Source organism: Macrobrachium nipponense, chromosome 9 (assembly GCF_015104395.2).
Source record: "Macrobrachium nipponense isolate FS-2020 chromosome 9, ASM1510439v2, whole genome shotgun sequence".
In the NCBI taxonomy this organism is placed as follows: domain Eukaryota; kingdom Metazoa; phylum Arthropoda; class Malacostraca; order Decapoda; family Palaemonidae; genus Macrobrachium; species Macrobrachium nipponense.
The window spans coordinates 65,306,682-65,323,973 of NC_061110.1; the positions used below are offsets into that span (position 1 = coordinate 65,306,682).

The following is a 17,292-nucleotide window of genomic DNA, read 5'->3' on the forward strand; positions in this document are numbered from 1 at the left end:
TCTTCTCACACCAGCAAGCATCAGTGATGTGTCGTCCGAGAGCGATCTTTTGCCGAACTTTAGCGAGTGTTTAAGTATTTGTGGTGGTACAAGACGTGCGTAGAGATGTCTGAACGTTGAATGGAGCGCGAAAGGCATGTTTTGCCTCTCAGTAGGGATCGTGTGAGACGTATTTCGGACTTGGATGCTGGAGAGGGACCAAGCAACCAAGGTGACCAGCTCCTCAACGCCGGTTCGTGTGGCCAAAAGATTCCAAAGACTACATCGTGTGCCTTTTACGACCCCTAGGAGGCATTGAGGTGTCCGAGGGGCATTCGTAGGCATTTGGGAGGCCTCCAACAAAAGGACGTTGACGAATACCTGTTGGAGCTTGATCGAGAGCAGGTCGCAAGTCCTCACTTTGATGGCAGTTGGTCATCTAGTGATGAGGACATCACTCCCGATGTAAGTGATGATGAATATTTGCCCCCAATGTCCGTACGGGAGTCACAGGCTGAAAGTGAGTTAGAGTTTAGTGGTTTTAGTGACTATGAGGGGGAGTCTGAAGAGGAGGAGGAGGAGTTGTCGAGTTTTGTTGTTGAGGATGAAACAGAAAGCAAGGAATATATCAGGGGTGAGCGTAGATGTGTTTAAGAATAAGCATGACAAATATCTAAGCTGCATCCCAGACCATCCAAGATTGGAAGATGCAAAATATACTGGAAATGCATTAGCAATTCTCTGGTAGATATTAGAGGTGCCTCACACTGAGGGACCTGGGGCAACCCGAACAAGATGCAAGGTCTGTAAGGTAAGGCCCGCCAGACATCCCCCTACCTGTGGCAACAGGGAGGGAGAGGCACCCACTCTACCGACGACCCCTCTACCCCTTCCTCTGGTGCCCTTCCCAGCCTTGTAGGGGCGAGATTGAAAGGGACGCTGCTGCTGTCTTGACTTTGATGGAGAAGCAGACAGAGGCTCTCAGTTGACACCTGGTCGACTTAACAGGAGGAAACCGTCTGGTCTGCCATTGCGGAAGGGGAAGAGGAAGATGAGAACAAGCCTCCAATTTGAATATTGCCTCATGTACTAGCCTATCTTTGGTATCAGCTTGCCGCCGGTCGGTTGCATCTTCTAAATGAGTTCTTGGGAACAGAAGCTGTGACTCAAGGAGATCCCCATTTTAGGGGGCTAACAAGCACTCCGAACTACCGACCCTGCCATCGTTAACAAGGCTGCGTCCCTCCTAGCCAGGAGGAGGCTGGGCCACAAAGTTGCACTAAGATGGCCTTGACACGAAATGGCCTTAGCCCAGACTGCAAAAGCTTGACAAAGGAGGAAGAACTGACTGAACCTCCCTCAGCATGATCCAGTACTATCCTGGCTACCACAGTGGACTACAAGTCCAACCAGGAATGTCTGGAAGATGGTAGAAGCAGCAAACTCCATAGCCAAGGCCTTTTGTGAAGAAAATGATGGTCGTCCAGATCTAACCTGATCCAGGGCCAAACCAGGCTTAAGATGGATCACGTCAGTATTAAGGTGACAGGGCATCAGTTGAACCACATTGATGGAATAACACTTCCTATGCAGCCCGAGAGGAGGAGGAGGAAGGAACTTTGAGGACCTATTGGAGCTCAGAGAGCCATCCCGGTCTGAACCCATGACATTAACACACTGCAAGATAGATTGAGCATGACCCGAAAGGGGAAGCTCAAACGAGGCCTTAGTATCTTGCTATGGACCTAGCAAGGCCTCTATACCCATAGGAGTCATAGAGACTGAGTCTGCATTCTACACCCAAGATTATTGAACTCACGAATAAGATCAAGAACCTCTGGGAAAGAAAACAGAAATTCCTGGCTCTCTCCCTCCTCTGGTTCCGGCAAAGGAAAATGACAATGTGAAGAAGGCTTAGAAGGGTCCTCATCCTTCCCTAATGGCACTGGAGAGGCTTCCCTAAGAAGATGGGCATCGTGCCTCCCACTGATTGGATTGGGGTGCCTAACTACTGAAGATCCAGAAACAGAAGGCTCCGGAACATGGTCAAGTGAAGAAATCTGTACATGGTCTCAAGCCAAACAGTGTACATGCTTGAGCTATGAATTGCGTATACATTTGTGGGATGGAGCACATACAGTGGTCACCCCATATTTGCGGGGGATGCGTACCAGACACCCCCGCAAAAAGTTAGAACCCACAAATAGTTGGAACCCCTATAAAAATGCTTAAAACCTCCTATTTTGTTAGTTAAAACTCGAGAAAAACCCACTAAAAAATTTTATACCTGGTTTTTTTGTAGTTTTATCACAAAAAGTGCATTTTATGATAAAATTGATAAAAAACCAGGAATTTGTGGATATTTCTAATAGAAAATTACCACGAATAGGCGAATTTTCCGCGAATAATGGGGGGAAATGTTCCAGAGAGAAATCCGCAAATGTGTGAGTCTGTGAATCCAGAGAACGTGAATTCGGGGGGGGGTTCCACTGTACATGGACGTGCGACGAGTCATGTACACAGCCTTGCGACGACACACGAGAACAATCTCGGGACAGAAAACGATGCTGAAGCGAACATCCTGAGGGAAACTGATCCCTAAGGTCTTGGTCTTCGGAAGGTGAACGAGAAACACGTCCACGGACCCGAGTCGCCTCACGTTCGCAACCGTCAACCACAACACATTTGCAGAAAGAAGAATCCTTAGAAGGTGCAGAAGACACTGCCATAGCAGGCACCCTCGACCTCTTAATCAGAGCCCCCAATATGGGTACTTGAAAAATTTCAACAGTTTTTCAAAAGGCATAAATGTTATAATACTTTAGCAGAACAAAACCATATCACATGTCTAAATCCACTGTAATTTATTTGTTGAGGCAAATAAAAACAGTTTTCCACAAACACTTATATAATTATCAAACCTCTACCCTCAGGTCTTGCACAAGTCACTGACAGAGGTTTATTAAGCCTTATTCAATGCATTAAAGTCTTCAACTGACCTTGGTTCTTATGAGGTAAATGATTCTTCTGACATCCTGTTACATAGTTCAAATTAGTCTGATGTCTCATCACTTACCTATACTATTGCCACACATTTTTTCAACTCACCACTGCTATGATCAAGTATCAGACATCAAGAACCAGGCTTTGATGAGCTTTAAGAGAAATATATACTACTATATATTTTCTCTACTTACAGTTAATATTTTGTCATTAATATTCTATGTAAAATTTCTCTCACAGGTAACTAGGCAAAAGTATATACAGTGGAAGCCCCGTATTCGCGTTCTCCGGATTCGCAGATTTCTCTCGGGAAAGTTTCCCTGCATTATTCACTGAAAATTTGCACATTCTCGGTACTTTTCTCTGAGAAACGTCCACAAATTCCTGGTTTTTTTTTATCAATTTCATCATAAAATGCACTTTTTGTGATAAAACTATTAAAAAAACCAAGTATGAACATTTTTAATGGGTTTTTCTTGAGTTTTAACTAACAAAATAGGCTGTTTTTAGAGTTTTTATTGGGGTTCCAGACATTCGCGGGTTCTAACTATTCACGGGGGCGTCTGGTACACATCCCCCGCAAATACGGGAGGACCACTGTATAAATCTTAAATAAATATGTGACATTGTTTATAGTAGTACCTCGAGATACAAAAGGTTCAACTTATGAAAAACTCAAGATACGAAAGCTAACACAAAAAAAGAAAAATTTTTAACTGGCCTCTTACATATCGAAAAAGTTTTCAAGATATGAAAGGTTTCTGAAATTCCGAGATTCGCCCCATAACAATTTTGAAACTCGCTCTGCACGCCGCCATCTTAGTTATAGTAGACTCGCCACCATCCTCCTGCTCTCCCATTGGTTCCTGATACTAGCCAAGCCATGAGATCCTTCTCTCTAATTGGACAGCATCCCTCCCATCATGCATCTTCTATACGTACGTGTTGGCGTCCCTTAGCTCGGCCACTCCGCACCCGAAACTTTATCGTACGCAATCGGCATTCGTTCTGTCCAACGATTTCGTTTAGTAACGTAAATTCGTTAGTGATTTCGTTGCAGTACATATTATCGTGTTGTGCTACTTTATCGTGTTGTGAGAACCTAATTAGTATACGTACTACATACGTAACTTAATTACGTACAGTACATAAGAGTCATGGGTCGGTCCCAAGAAAGTTGCTGAAGTTCACAGAAAGAAGAGAATGCTTTCTATGGAGACAAAAATGGAGATAATAAAAAAGTATGAAGCTGGCTTGCAGTTGAGTGTGATCGCTAAGGAATACGGCCAAAATCCGTCGACGATAGGCACCATCCTTAAGCAGAAGGAAGCCATCAAAGAAGCTACACCTTCCAAGGGTGTGACTATTTTGTCCAACAAGAGGACCCATGTGCATAATGAAATGGAAAGGCTGCTTCTTGTATGGATCGAGGACAAAGAAATCGATGGCGATATGATAACCGAGACGGCAATCTGACAGAAGGCCAGCGCTATTATCGGCGATTTGATTGCCCAAGCCGAAGACGATGGCGGAGAGGGGACATCAACGGCAATCCCAGAGTTCAAGGCTTCTCATGGGTGGTTCGAAAAATTCCGTAAACGGACTGGCATCCATTCGGTGGTGAAGAAATTGAGATTACGTAAAGTATAAAAAAGTAAAAAGAAATGTAAAAATTAAAAAGACAAAATAAATTTCATTTTAAGTTTTTTGTAAAGTTAAGTGTTACAGTTTTGTTAATGTGTTTTGTAAAGTTTAGTTTGTTTTTCTGACATTTTTCTATGTGTTTCATAAAGTTAAGTGTACGTATCTGCTGTTTGTCCTCCTCCTCCTCTGCCGCCACTTTCAGAGATAGCCTCACTCGAAAGGTAAGCTTTCACATTTTACGTTGCAGTAATAATATTTCTTGTACACTAATATACACTTTATTTACAGGTTTTGCATCTTTATTCTTAATTTAGGTATTGAATGGTCCAAATTGTTGTAGTGTTTCATTGTTTATAGGTCAATTTAGCTTTATTATGAAATTTAATGGAGTGTTTTTGGAGGGCTTGGAACGGATTAGCCTTTTTACATGTAAAATGTGTTCCAAGATACGAAAAACTCATGATACGAAGGCCGCCTCGGAACAGATTAATTTCGTATCTCGAGGTACCAATATCATATTATATATATATATATATATCTATATATATCATATATATATATATATTATATATACATATACATACATATATATATATATATATATATATATATATATATATATATATATATACACACACACACACATATATATATATATATATATATATATATATATATATATATATATATATATATATATATATATATATATATATATATATATATACACACACACACACACACACACACACACACACACACACACACACACATATATATATATATATATATATATATATATATATATATATATATATATATATATATACACACACACACACACACACACACACTATATATATATATATATATATATATATATATATATATATATATATATATATATATATATATACGACACAGTCCAGACGTACAGGGCGTTATTCACATGTTAAAGAAGATCAAGGGCAGGAACACGAAGAGATTCACATTATCCTTTAATCCTACGTTTCGTGACAACATCGCCACATCTTCAGGGATTTTTCTACAAAATAAAGTATAAAATGTTAACATAAAATAAGAGCTGATCACAAGATCCAATAGTTGAAAATTAAAAACAGTTTTAATGGTAAATTACAACTCTCATACTTAAATTACATGCACACTTGATTAAAACAGACCAGAAATACCAAACAACTTACAAATGACGAGAAGAATATTTAAAAATTAAAACTAAATTACACAAAGACAAAAGTAATAAAAAAATATCATAAAAAGTAAAAGTCATATATTCACAAAACCACAGCCAAAAAAAGCTCAACACCCAACCAACCTTTCAGCATCAAAGATAAAAACACACTAAAGTAAACAACTTCAAGAGGCACAAGGAATGACAGAATAATTAGGCTAAAAACAATGGGACAGCAGAGGAATGGTTGTTTAAAGTTGGAACTCGTAGTTTGATGTTCAGTGTTTCCAAAATCAACAGTTCGTTGGGTTCCCTTGTTTGGCCAATAATTTTAAAATCATCGTAATTGACTGTAGCTTTGACATTTAAAAGTATGCTTCCTTATATAAGATGTTTCAGGGTTAGATAATTTACACCCAGTTCTGTAACTAACGCCCCCATGGGAATCGGCCCTGACCCTGAGAAGACGCCGGGTAGATCCAACATATTTTCCCAGATTACATCTGGGACAAGTGTATTCATAAACGACACCCGACGTCATCAAAGGGCAGAGCCGATCTTTAAACATGAAGAGCGAGCCAATGGTCTTGGGATTTTTAGGTATAAGTTTTAGATTTACGGCTCCAAAATATCTGTGCACAATCTTGGTAAACTCGTTACGAAAATTATCATTTAACAGATACGGGAAACTGGCATAAAGAGGGAGCTTGGGGACCTTAAAACTAATAGGCTGTTCAGAAACCCTTTTATTGAGTAATTTATTTAAAATTCTATAAAAGATCTTAGAAGGAAAGCAATTATTAGAGAAGTACTGGAGGAGAAAAGTAATTTCATTGTGGAAGAGAGACCAGGTAGAGGTAAGAGACAGAGCACGATAAAGTAAGGTATATATCGAGTTGAGTTTGAAATTGAGAAAACAGAAACTATAGAAGTTGGAACAGAGCCCGGTAAATGTTTTCTTTCTGAAAATTGAGGTACTAAAACTTTCATTTTCCTTGGAGACCAAAATATCTAGGAAGGCTAATTTAGAATTATGTTCTTTTTCCATTGTAAAATTAATATTATTATGGTAATTATTAGCAAAATCTAGGAACCTGTCAGCATCGAATTCATGCTTGAACAAGATAAAAGTGTCGTCCACGTAGCGTGAGTAAAACAAAGGGCGGAAGGCCAGGGGGCATTCGTCCAAAATACGCTCCTCCAGGGAGCACATGAATATATTTGCAAAGGTAGGACCAAGAGGAGACCCCATGGCCATCCCCTCAATTTGTTTAAAAAGCTGTCCATTAAAAACAAATGCCGTGTCCAGCACGGCCAATTCTAAGAGAGCTTTAAAATTCGAATAACTAAAATTACAGTAAACAGACTCAGGTTCGGGGAATAGCTTATCAAGAATAATGTTTATGGTCTCTCTTACAGGTACGTTGGTAAATAGTGACTCGACATCAAAACTAGTCATGAATAAGTCAGTGTCTTGGGGTAAAATACGTTCTTTAAATTGTTCGGAATTTTTAAGGGTATACTGATTAGTGGTCAGCGGTTCCAACAGGGGGACGAGAAATTTTGCCAGTTGGTAATTAGGTGTGTTGTAAGAGGCCAAGATAGGGCGGAGAGGAACATTATCTTTATGTATCTTTGGTAAACCATAAAGAATTCCGTAAGATGAACCACTGGAAAATAAATCTTGGAACACTTTTTCATCAATGATGATGTCATTTTTTCAAGTTCTAAGAAATCTATTGATTTTATCCTCAACTTTGAATATGCTTTGATAACTAGGCACACCTATTTTCTGGAACCTGGTACGATCGCTTAAAATATTAGTCATTTTGTTGTTATAGTCACTTTTATCCAATATTACCGTTCCCCTCCCCTTATCCGGCCTAACAATGATAATGTCATCACGTTTAGAAAGGGACTTGAGGATTTCCAAATCACTCTTTTTAAAAAAGGGAGCCCAGTTTGTTTTAAGTTTTGAGAAAGCATTTTGGGACAAAACCATTAACTCACTCTGTAGGCGGCTAAGGTCACTACACAAATTGAGATTTTTTAAACGTTGAAATAACACTTCAAGGGGCAGAAAAAACTGACAGTAGTTAGGTTTAAAATTTGGTAAGCAAAAATCTAACCCAAATGACAAAAGGAATTCTTCTCGTTTAGACAATACATATTTCGAAAAGTTAAAAAGAGTTTTATAACAACTATGAAATTTTGGTAGAATAATTCCAAGGTTTGCCAATTTTCTATGGTGTCTCCGTTGTGTAGTATTAATAAAATTTTTAATACTGTTATTAAAAAGCTGAGTAAAAATAATCTTATCAATAAAAGAGAACGATTCGAGAACTTGGTGGCGAAAACTATTGAATTGCTTGTTAAGGCGTTCGGTGTCTTTTTGTTTACAGCTAATTTCGTAGTTTAGTAAATACCTAATTGTGTCAGAATGATATGATTTTTTATAAACTTTAAATTTAACAAAATTTGGAACAATATCATTAATTGAACAATATTGCAGGAACTCAAGGTCCAGACTTACTTTTTCTTTTTTCATACATATTTTTTCCAATTTCCGACATTTCTGGAGAAGTCCAAGGCCATAGCGATTCCTTACGAACTGCTGAAAGTTATTGTGTCCTCTTGAGCGTAAACGGAAAATAAAAAGGAGAACGAAAAAAGCATAATTCAGCTCCATTGTAGAATTATTTGTAGAACATCCAGTGCAACCCAGCAACACACGACACAGTCCAGACGTACAGGGCGTTTATTCACATGTTAAAGAAGATCAAGGGCAGGAACACGAAGAGATTCACATTATCCTTTAATCCTACGTTTCGTGACAACATCGCCACATCTTCAGGGATTTTTCTACAAAATAAAGTATAAAATGTTAACATAAAATAAGAGCTGATCACAAGATCCAATAGTTGAAAATTAAAAACAGTTTAATGGTAAAATTACAACTCTCATACTTAAATTACATGCACACTTGATTAAAACAGACCAGAAATACCAAACAACTTACAAATGACGAGAAGAATATTTAAAAATTAAAACTAAATTACACAAAGACAAAAGTAATAAAAAATATCATAAAAAGTAAAAGTCATATATTCACAAAACCACAGCCAAAAACAGCTCAACACCCAACCAACCTTTCAGCATCAAAGATAAAAACACACTAAAAGTAAACAACTTCAAGAGGCACAAGGAATGACAGAATAATTAGGCTAAAAACAATGGGACAGCAGAGGAATGGTTGTTTAAAGTTGGAACTCGTAGTTTGATGTTCAGTGTTTCCAAAATCAACAGTTCGTTGGGTTCCCTTGTTTGGCCAATAATTTTAAAATCATCGTAATTGACTGTAGCTTTACATTTAAAAGTATGCTTCCTTATATAAGATGTTTCAGGGTTAGATAATTTACACCCAGTTCTGTAACTAACGCCCCGATGGGAATCGGCCCTGACCCTGAGACATCTTATATAAGGAAGCATACTTTTAAATGTAAAGCTACAGTCAATTACGATGATTTTAAAATTATTGGCCAAACAAGGGAACCCAACGAACTGTTGATTTTGGAAACACTGAACATCAAACTACGAGTTCCAACTTTAAACAACCATTCCTCTGCTGTCCCATTGTTTTTAGCCTAATTATTCTGTCATTCCTTGTGCCTCTTGAAGTTGTTTACTTTTAGTGTGTTTTTATCTTTGATGCTGAAAGGTTGGTTGGGTGTTGAGCTGTTTTTGGCTGTGGTTTTGTGAATATATGACTTTTACTTTTTATGATATTTTTTATTACTTTTGTCTTTGTGTAATTTAGTTTTAATTTTTAAATATTCTTCTCGTCATTTGTATGTTGTTTGGTATTTCTGGTCTGTTTTAATCAAGTGCATGTAATTTAAGTATGAGAGTTGTAATTTTGTTACCATTAAACTGTTTTTAATTTTCAACTATTGGATCTTGTGATCAGCTCTTATTTTATGTTAACATTTTATACTTTATTTTGTAGAAAAATCCCTGAAGATGTGGCGATGTTGTCACGAAACGTAGGATTAAAGGATAATGTGAATCTCTTCGTGTTCCTGCCCTTGATCTTCTTTAACATGTGAATAAACGCCCTGTACGTCTGGACTGTGTCGTGTGTTGCTGGGTTGCACTGGATGTTCTACAAATAATTCTACAATGGAGCTGAATTATGCTTTTTTCGTTCTCCTTTTTATTTTCCGTTTACGCTCAAGAGGACACAATAACTTTCAGCAGTTCGTAAGGAATCGCTATGGCCTTGGACTTCTCCAGAAATGTCGGAAATTGGAAAAAATATGTATGAAAAAAGAAAAAGTAAGTCTGGACCTTGAGTTCCTGCAATATTGTTCAATTAATGATATTGTTCCAAATTTTGTTAAATTTAAAGTTTAGTTTATAAAAAATCACTTAGTATCACTCTCAGTTTTATTCTGACCCACAATTAGGTATTTACATAAACTACGAAATTAGCTGTAAACAAAAAGACACCGAACGCCTTAACAAGCAATTCAATAGTTTTCGCCACCAAGTTCTCGAATCGTTCTCTTTTATTGATAAGATTATTTCTGGGCTCAGCTCGTGTCGGCCTATGAAAGTATCCTTAATATCATTCTTTCTAGGTAAAATTAGCCTAAAATTACCAGAGAAAAAACAAAATTAAGAAAATGTCAGTAAAACTGACTCGCTCACTCTTAAAAGAAGTGTCGGTATGAAATAGGGGCGAGTGTGGAACACTACCACGAGACAGACACCAATTAGAACTTCCCTATCAAAATCCCCCCAAGAGAGAGCTGATACCAACGGGCGATGCAGCCTCTACTACTACTACTAGAGGACGCCACGGACAGCAGCGCCCCTAGCGGTCATCCTTAATTTTTAGCGCCAGCATCTTGACGCTGTTTTCTCTTGTGCTTTTACTATTGTGGATTTATCTCGTTTTCTAAGATGGAACGTTCAGCAATTGCCACGGCTAAGTTAAGTAACTCATAAGTAATATTTTATCATAGTTTTATCTTCCGGGTACCAGTATTTTCCTTTTTATAGGTCATATACGGTTCCCCGGTTGTCTCGTGGCGGCCATGCTGCCTCGTAAGAATTCCCGGTCCTCCATACTGGGACTTCTTATACTTATGGGCTTATTTTTCACGTTCATTGTTTTACATCGAGTTTTAGCTAGTTTTAGCCCTCTTACCATTCTCTTAGCTTGGTATTTAGGGCTATCATTATTTTATTCTGGCCCAGCATCCCGGCTCTTGCTCTACATCGGCTATCGCTGGCTCCGAGTAGGCTACTGTTTCTTGGAATAGTTGCCTCCTCCTGGGCTTCTTTCTCTTTTCCTAAAAGTGTCTCTTCCACCTTTCGATGTATTTTATTATTATTATTATTATTATTTATTTAGGGTGTTAGGCTAGCCTAGGTGCTTGTTCCACATTTTGGTACAGCTTGGTTCACGTGGCCCTACCACGGTTGTGGTGATCGCGGCCTAGGCCACTAGGAGTCACGTGTTCCATAGCACCTCACCCTGGCCCCTTCCCTCCCTCTCTGATGTAGGGAGGAGCTGGGGACCCCTGGATTGTCATAACACCTCTTAGCCTTCTCTCTCATTCCGGAGGTGCCGGGAGGTTCCACCAGCAGGGGGTTTAGGGCGACCACTAGGAGGTACCGGGTCTCCATACGGGTAGTTGGTGAGGTGGGGAGGAGTAGGCCATCCCTTCCCCCTTTCCTCGCTCCCGCCGTGTTTCACCGGGACCTCCTTCCCCCCCATACCCATTACTCAGCCACCTCCCTTACGATACGAAAGGAGCCTTCCGTCGCAGCCGGGGCCCCTTTGGTTATAGGTTATTGGCTCCGCTAGCGGGTAGGGTGGGTACTATGGATGGTCGTTTGCTTGCCTACTATATCCTTATATCTCTCCCCCGCTACCGGAAGGGAGCTTACCCTTACCTACGCACTCTTCTAGTAGACGGGTGGAGAGATTGGTTTTTGATGTTATTACTGTACTATGTTAAGGATATATACCCTAATTTAAGATGTTTTACAATGAATTGTGTTTTTACTATTATGTTATCAACCATCCCCGTCATTTTACGTTGTGGTTTCCTTTACCACCACTCCTAGTTGGTTGATTTTTGTGCCTCCGCCACTGGCGGAGCCATAGACTTTCTTCCAACATGGTTACCACACGTATTTTAGCAGGGCTCTGGTTTCATCTAACTTTATCGCTCCGGCACCAGCGGAGCATATGTTAGACTGTAAGTATTACTCTGTACTCATGTACGTTTTCTACTTACAGGCTACCAACTGTCAGGTCCTCGCTTGCAATGCGACGTTACATGACCCCTGCGGACACGATGAGTGCAGGTCTCATGCCCCGTGTGCCACCCTGTTCAACGAGTTCATCGTTTGGCATCCCGAGGCCTGCACCATTTGCTACGACCTGGTCGGTCAGCTGGTTGATGGGGTAAGACCATTATAAAACTAGTTATCAATTTACTAACACTTTTAGTTCGTAAGTTTGTTAACCCTGTCCGCAATTGGTAGCTAATTCAACCTTTCTTTCAGGCTAGCGGGGTGAGGGAAGTCGCCCTCGCCACTCTGAAAGCGTGGGTAGGCGGCTTTGGGAAGAACGCCGCCAAGGGCCAGCCCTACATTTTGGATAAAAAGCTGGCCATCCAGATCTTCCCTGCGGGCAAGTCGACGGGTCTACGTCGATCCCTTGTCCGCCGCCCCCGTAATAGCCGCCATCCAGCAAGATCTTCAGCAGTCGTTGGGGCTCGTAGCCGCCCAGGAGCCAGTCCCGGACGTCGCCGGCCTGGATCTGAACCTCGAGCCGATGGCGGTAGTGAGTGAGGGTTTGTGGTTGAGGTAGGTTTGTCGGGCGCCCAAGGTCTTTCCTTGGACGCTCCTGGATCTTCTCCTGTCCCTTCTTCTTCCGCATCTTTCCAAGGCTTTCCGGGATCTGAGATCCCTAGCCGCCACTCCCGCTCTCTCTGTACCTCCCAAGGAGAAGGGAAAGAGAGAACCGAAGACTCTGTCTAAGTCGACTTTCTAGAAAGAAAAAAAAATCGTCTTCGTCTTCTTCGGCTAGGAAGTCATCGACTTCTTACGCCGACGCGGTGAAGGCTAAGCCAAGCTCTTCCCAGTCGAAGAGTTCTAGAGGCAAGGCTTCGAAGGAGAAAGCTCGCGCTACCTCCGAGTCGTTGCCTTCTCCCGCCTCCGTTGCCCCCTCTCCGGCTATGCCGGCAGGGGTAGCAAGCACCAGCTCCTGCGTTCCTTCTCCTGTCTCACCAGGAATGATGGAGCAGGTAGGAGTGATGGTGGGTTCTCAAATCTCAGCTTGGGGAACCCGCTTTGAGCAGATGTTCGGCACAATTGTCGAGCACTCTGTCTCAAACTGAACAGACCGTCCAAGAACTCTCAAATAGAGTAAGGAGAGACTGAGGATCGGATGTCTGGGCTATCCCAGGCTCCTCCCCCAGTATCCCCTGCTTCTAGCACGGGGATCCTCCAACTCCCGTCTTACGACTCTCTGCCAGCTTTCTCTATGGAGAATCCATGGAGAGTAGCGGCCTACGCTCCCTTTAAGGACGGGATGATTTCGATCCCGGAGTTTGGCACTCGAAGGATTGAGGACTTCGAGTTCTATCCTCCGGGTCTGTCACAGCCTTTCATCGGGTATGCTAGGCTGACACCAACGGCTCTTACAAGGAGGACAAGATCTCGAAGGAGTCTGTCCTCTACAGTAGAGACCACGCCCAACGGGAATGGGTTCACTGCCTTGAGACTGGGAGTGTACGAATACTAAACTCCAGGCCTATAAGAGCCCATTCACTATTTTCGCCACGGAAGAGGAGGTCTCTCTTCCGTTCGCCACGAAATTGGTGGAGAAGGCTCTTCAGGCAGTCCTCAAGGATGAGCCCCTTCCGCAGTTGAGAGAGTCGGAGTCCACTTCTCCACTCTTTCCCGCCTTCGGAGAGTTATGGAAAACCTGCCTGCTACTTTCACGCAGGGTAAACTCAAGCCGGACTGCGCTATGGACCAGTTCGGTGAGAAGTTGCCTAGGCTGCCGGACTCCCTAATCCAGGCAGAGTTCGATGCGCGGACTAGGTTTGGCAGGTCCCTTAACTCTATCATAATCACGGAAATGGCTGCACTGTCTTATGCGAACGAACCGCTATTTAAGATCTTAGCGAAATCACAATTTCACACGGTTCTGCTAGACGCTTTTGACTTCTTCCAAGCCAGGAAGAACTGTCGGAAGCATGTTCTTCAAGAGTGTACTATCAGGCATGAGCCTAATAGACTCTTATCTGCCAGCATGTGGGGAGCGGATCTCTTCCCAGAGTCAGCAGTGAACGAAGTTCATCACGAAGCTGCTAGACTCAACCAGAGCCTTAGAGCTAGGTGGGGCATTTCCTCTAAGAGGAAACAGGAATCCGTCCCTACTGCTGGCAAGAAACCAAAGAAGGCTGGTAAGAGATTCCAGCCATACAAAAAACTCCAGCCTCAGCAGCAGTTTGTGCAGGCGGTCCCAGTCACCCAACAAGGACAACCTGCTACAGCTAAACAAACTCAGCCGTTCCTCCTGGTGCCCAGCAATCCCAGCCTTCGACCTCCTATGCCATCTCGCCTGCCTTTAACCCTGCTTATGAGGTTCAAGGCTACTCTCAATCGAGGGGGTAGGGCGAGAGGTTACTTTCGTCACCGTGGCGCAGGAAGGGGCGCAAGGAGTAAACAGTTCAGAGGAGGGCGTGGTGGCCAACCCGCCCATCAGCAATGAGGCTCTCCAGGTAGGAGGGAGGCTGTTCCTTTTCCGCCACAGGTGGGGGTTCAGCAGTTGGGCACAGAGCATAGTGTCCAAGGGATTAGGCTGGAGCTGGATCCAAGATCCTCCTCCAATCAAATCATTCCATCAGCTACCGTCAGAGGAATTGATAGATTACGCGGAAGAACTCCTTCAGAAAGGAGCTATTGCGAGAGTCAAGCATCTAAAATTTCAAGGTCGCTTATTCAGCGTTCCAAAGAAAGGCTCAACAAAAAGAAGGGTAATCTTAGACTTGTCAAAGCTAAACTCTTTCATTCGCTGCGACAAGTTCAAGATGCTTACCCTCTCGCAAGTAAGGACCTTACTGCCGCGTGGAGCCGTCACATGCTCCATCGATCTTACAGACGCATACTATCATATCCCTATAGCCAGGCACTTCCGCCCATTCCTAGGATTCAGGCTAGGAAATCAGACATTCTCATTCAAAGTGATGCCCTTCGGTCTGAATGTAGCCCCCAGGGTATTCACAAAGATAGCAGAAGTGGTTGTACAACAATTGAGAGCTCAGGGAATCATGGTAGCGGCATACCTCGACGATTGGTTAATCTGGCACAACAGTCGAGGAATGTCTCAAAGCTACCAAAAAGGTAGTTCACTTTCTGGAACATCTGGGGTTCCAGATAAACAAAACGAAATCCAGACTTGTTCCGGAATCTCGTTTTCAGTGGCTGGGAATCCAGTGGGATTTGTCCTCCCACAATCTATCAATTCCAGTAGCCAAACGGAAGGAAATAGCAAAATCTGTCAGGCAATTCTCAAGTGCAAACAAACGTCAAGAAGAAACCAGGAGAGAATCCTAGGTCTCTTCAGTTTGCTTCAGTAACAGATATCCTTCTGAAAGCAAGGCTGAAAGATATAAATCGAATTTGGCGGTCAAGAGCAAACTCCAAATATCGAGACAAGTTGTCAGTAATCCCACAGATCCTCCGCAACCAACTACGGCCTTGGTCAAAAGTAAAGAACTTAGCCAAGAAAGTACCCTTCAATATCCCCTCCCAGTGTTAACCATTCACACGGATGCATCCCTGTCCGGGTGGGGGGATACTCTCAGTTCAAACAGGTTCAGGGGACTTGGTCAGTTCAATTTCGCCAGCTCCACATAAACGTGTTGGAAGCAATGGCAGTATTTCTTACTCTGAAGAGACTGCTTCCCCCGAAGAAGTCTCATCTAAGGCTAGTTTTGGACAGTGCAGTGGTAGTTCATTGCATCAACAGAGGAGGTCCAAATCCAAGCATGTGAATCATGTCATGATAGCCATCTTTGCATTAGCAAACAAACACAAATGGCATCTGTCTGCCACTCACCTGGCAGGAGTAAGGAATGTGATAGCAGACGCCCTGTCCCGGTCAGTTCCTCTGGAATCAGAGTGGTCTCTGGACGACGGGTCATTCCAGTGGGTAAGCCGGAGAGTCCCAGGTCTCCAAGTGGATCTCTTCGCCTCACAAGCGAACCACAAGCTCCCTTGCTATGTGGCCCCCAACCTGGACCCTCTGGCTTATGCCACGGACGCCCTGTCGTTGGATTGGAATCAGTGGAGGAGAATTTACGTTTTTCCTCCAGTGAATCTTCTCCTGAAAGTCCTAGACAAACTAAGGTCTTTCAAAGGGATAGTAGCTCTGATTGCACCGGACTGGCCCAAGAGCAACTGGTATCCACTTCTCTTGGAATTGGGTCTCCGACCTCAACGGATCCCCAATCCCAAACTATCACAATCAGTACAAATGAGGACTGTGTTCGCTTCCTCAGGAACTCTCCAGACCCTAACTTTATGGACTTCATGAAGTTTGCGGCTAATAAAGATGCTAACATTGATCCACAGAATATTCTCTTCCTGGAATCAGATAAGAGGGCGAGTCAAACCATCAGACAATATGACTCAGCTGTTAAGAAATTAGCATCTTTCTTGAGAGAATCGAACACTACAACCATGACAGTTAACCTGGCTATATCCTTTTTCAGATCCTTGTTTGAAAAAGGTTTAGCAGCTAGCACGATTACCACTCACAAGTCGGCTTTGAAGAAAATCTTTCAAGTAGGTTTTCAGATAGATTTAACTGAATCTTATTTCACATCTATCCCTAAAGCCTGTGCTAGACTTAGACCTTCTCAGAGGCCTACTACAGTTTCATGGTTCTTGAATGATGTTCTCAAACTAGCTTCAGATACTGACAACTCATCTTGTACATTCATAATGCTCCTGAGGAAGACTCTATTCTTATTAAGCCTAGCCTCAGGAGCAAGAATTTCAGAACTGTCGGCTCTATCCAGAGATGCGGGTCATGTTGGAATTCCTCCCATCAGGAGAAGTTCTACTTGCTCCGGATCGTAGCTTTTTAGCCAAAAATGAAGATCCTCTTGCAAGGTGGGCTCCTTGGAAGGTTATCCCACTTCCACAGGATCCTTCTCTCTGCCAGTATCAACCCTTAGAGCCTTTCTATCTCGTACTTCTTCTAGATCCTCGGGTGCTCTCTTCATGAAGAAAAAGGAAAAAGTGGTACTTTGTCAGTTAAAGGTATTAGGCAACAAATCCTTTACTTCATTAAACAAGCCAACCCTGAGTCATTCCCAAGAGCACATGATATCAGGGGAGTAGCCACCTCTATTAACTATTTCCAACATATGAACTTTGAG

The 17,292-nt window shown here is 42.3% G+C and overlaps 1 protein-coding gene across 1 annotated transcript in view; it reads right to left on the reverse strand.

The window, feature by feature from the left end:
- Positions 1-8,348: 8,348 nt before the first annotated feature.
- Positions 8,349-17,292, reverse strand: part of LOC135218436 (SPRY domain-containing SOCS box protein 3-like) — a 222,151-nt gene continuing 213,207 nt past the window's right edge. The window contains exon 7 of the mRNA XM_064254749.1: positions 8,349-8,677. Coding sequence (XP_064110819.1) covers positions 8,578-8,677 — 100 coding nt within the window. The 3' untranslated portion in view covers positions 8,349-8,577. The remainder of the gene's footprint in view (positions 8,678-17,292) is intronic.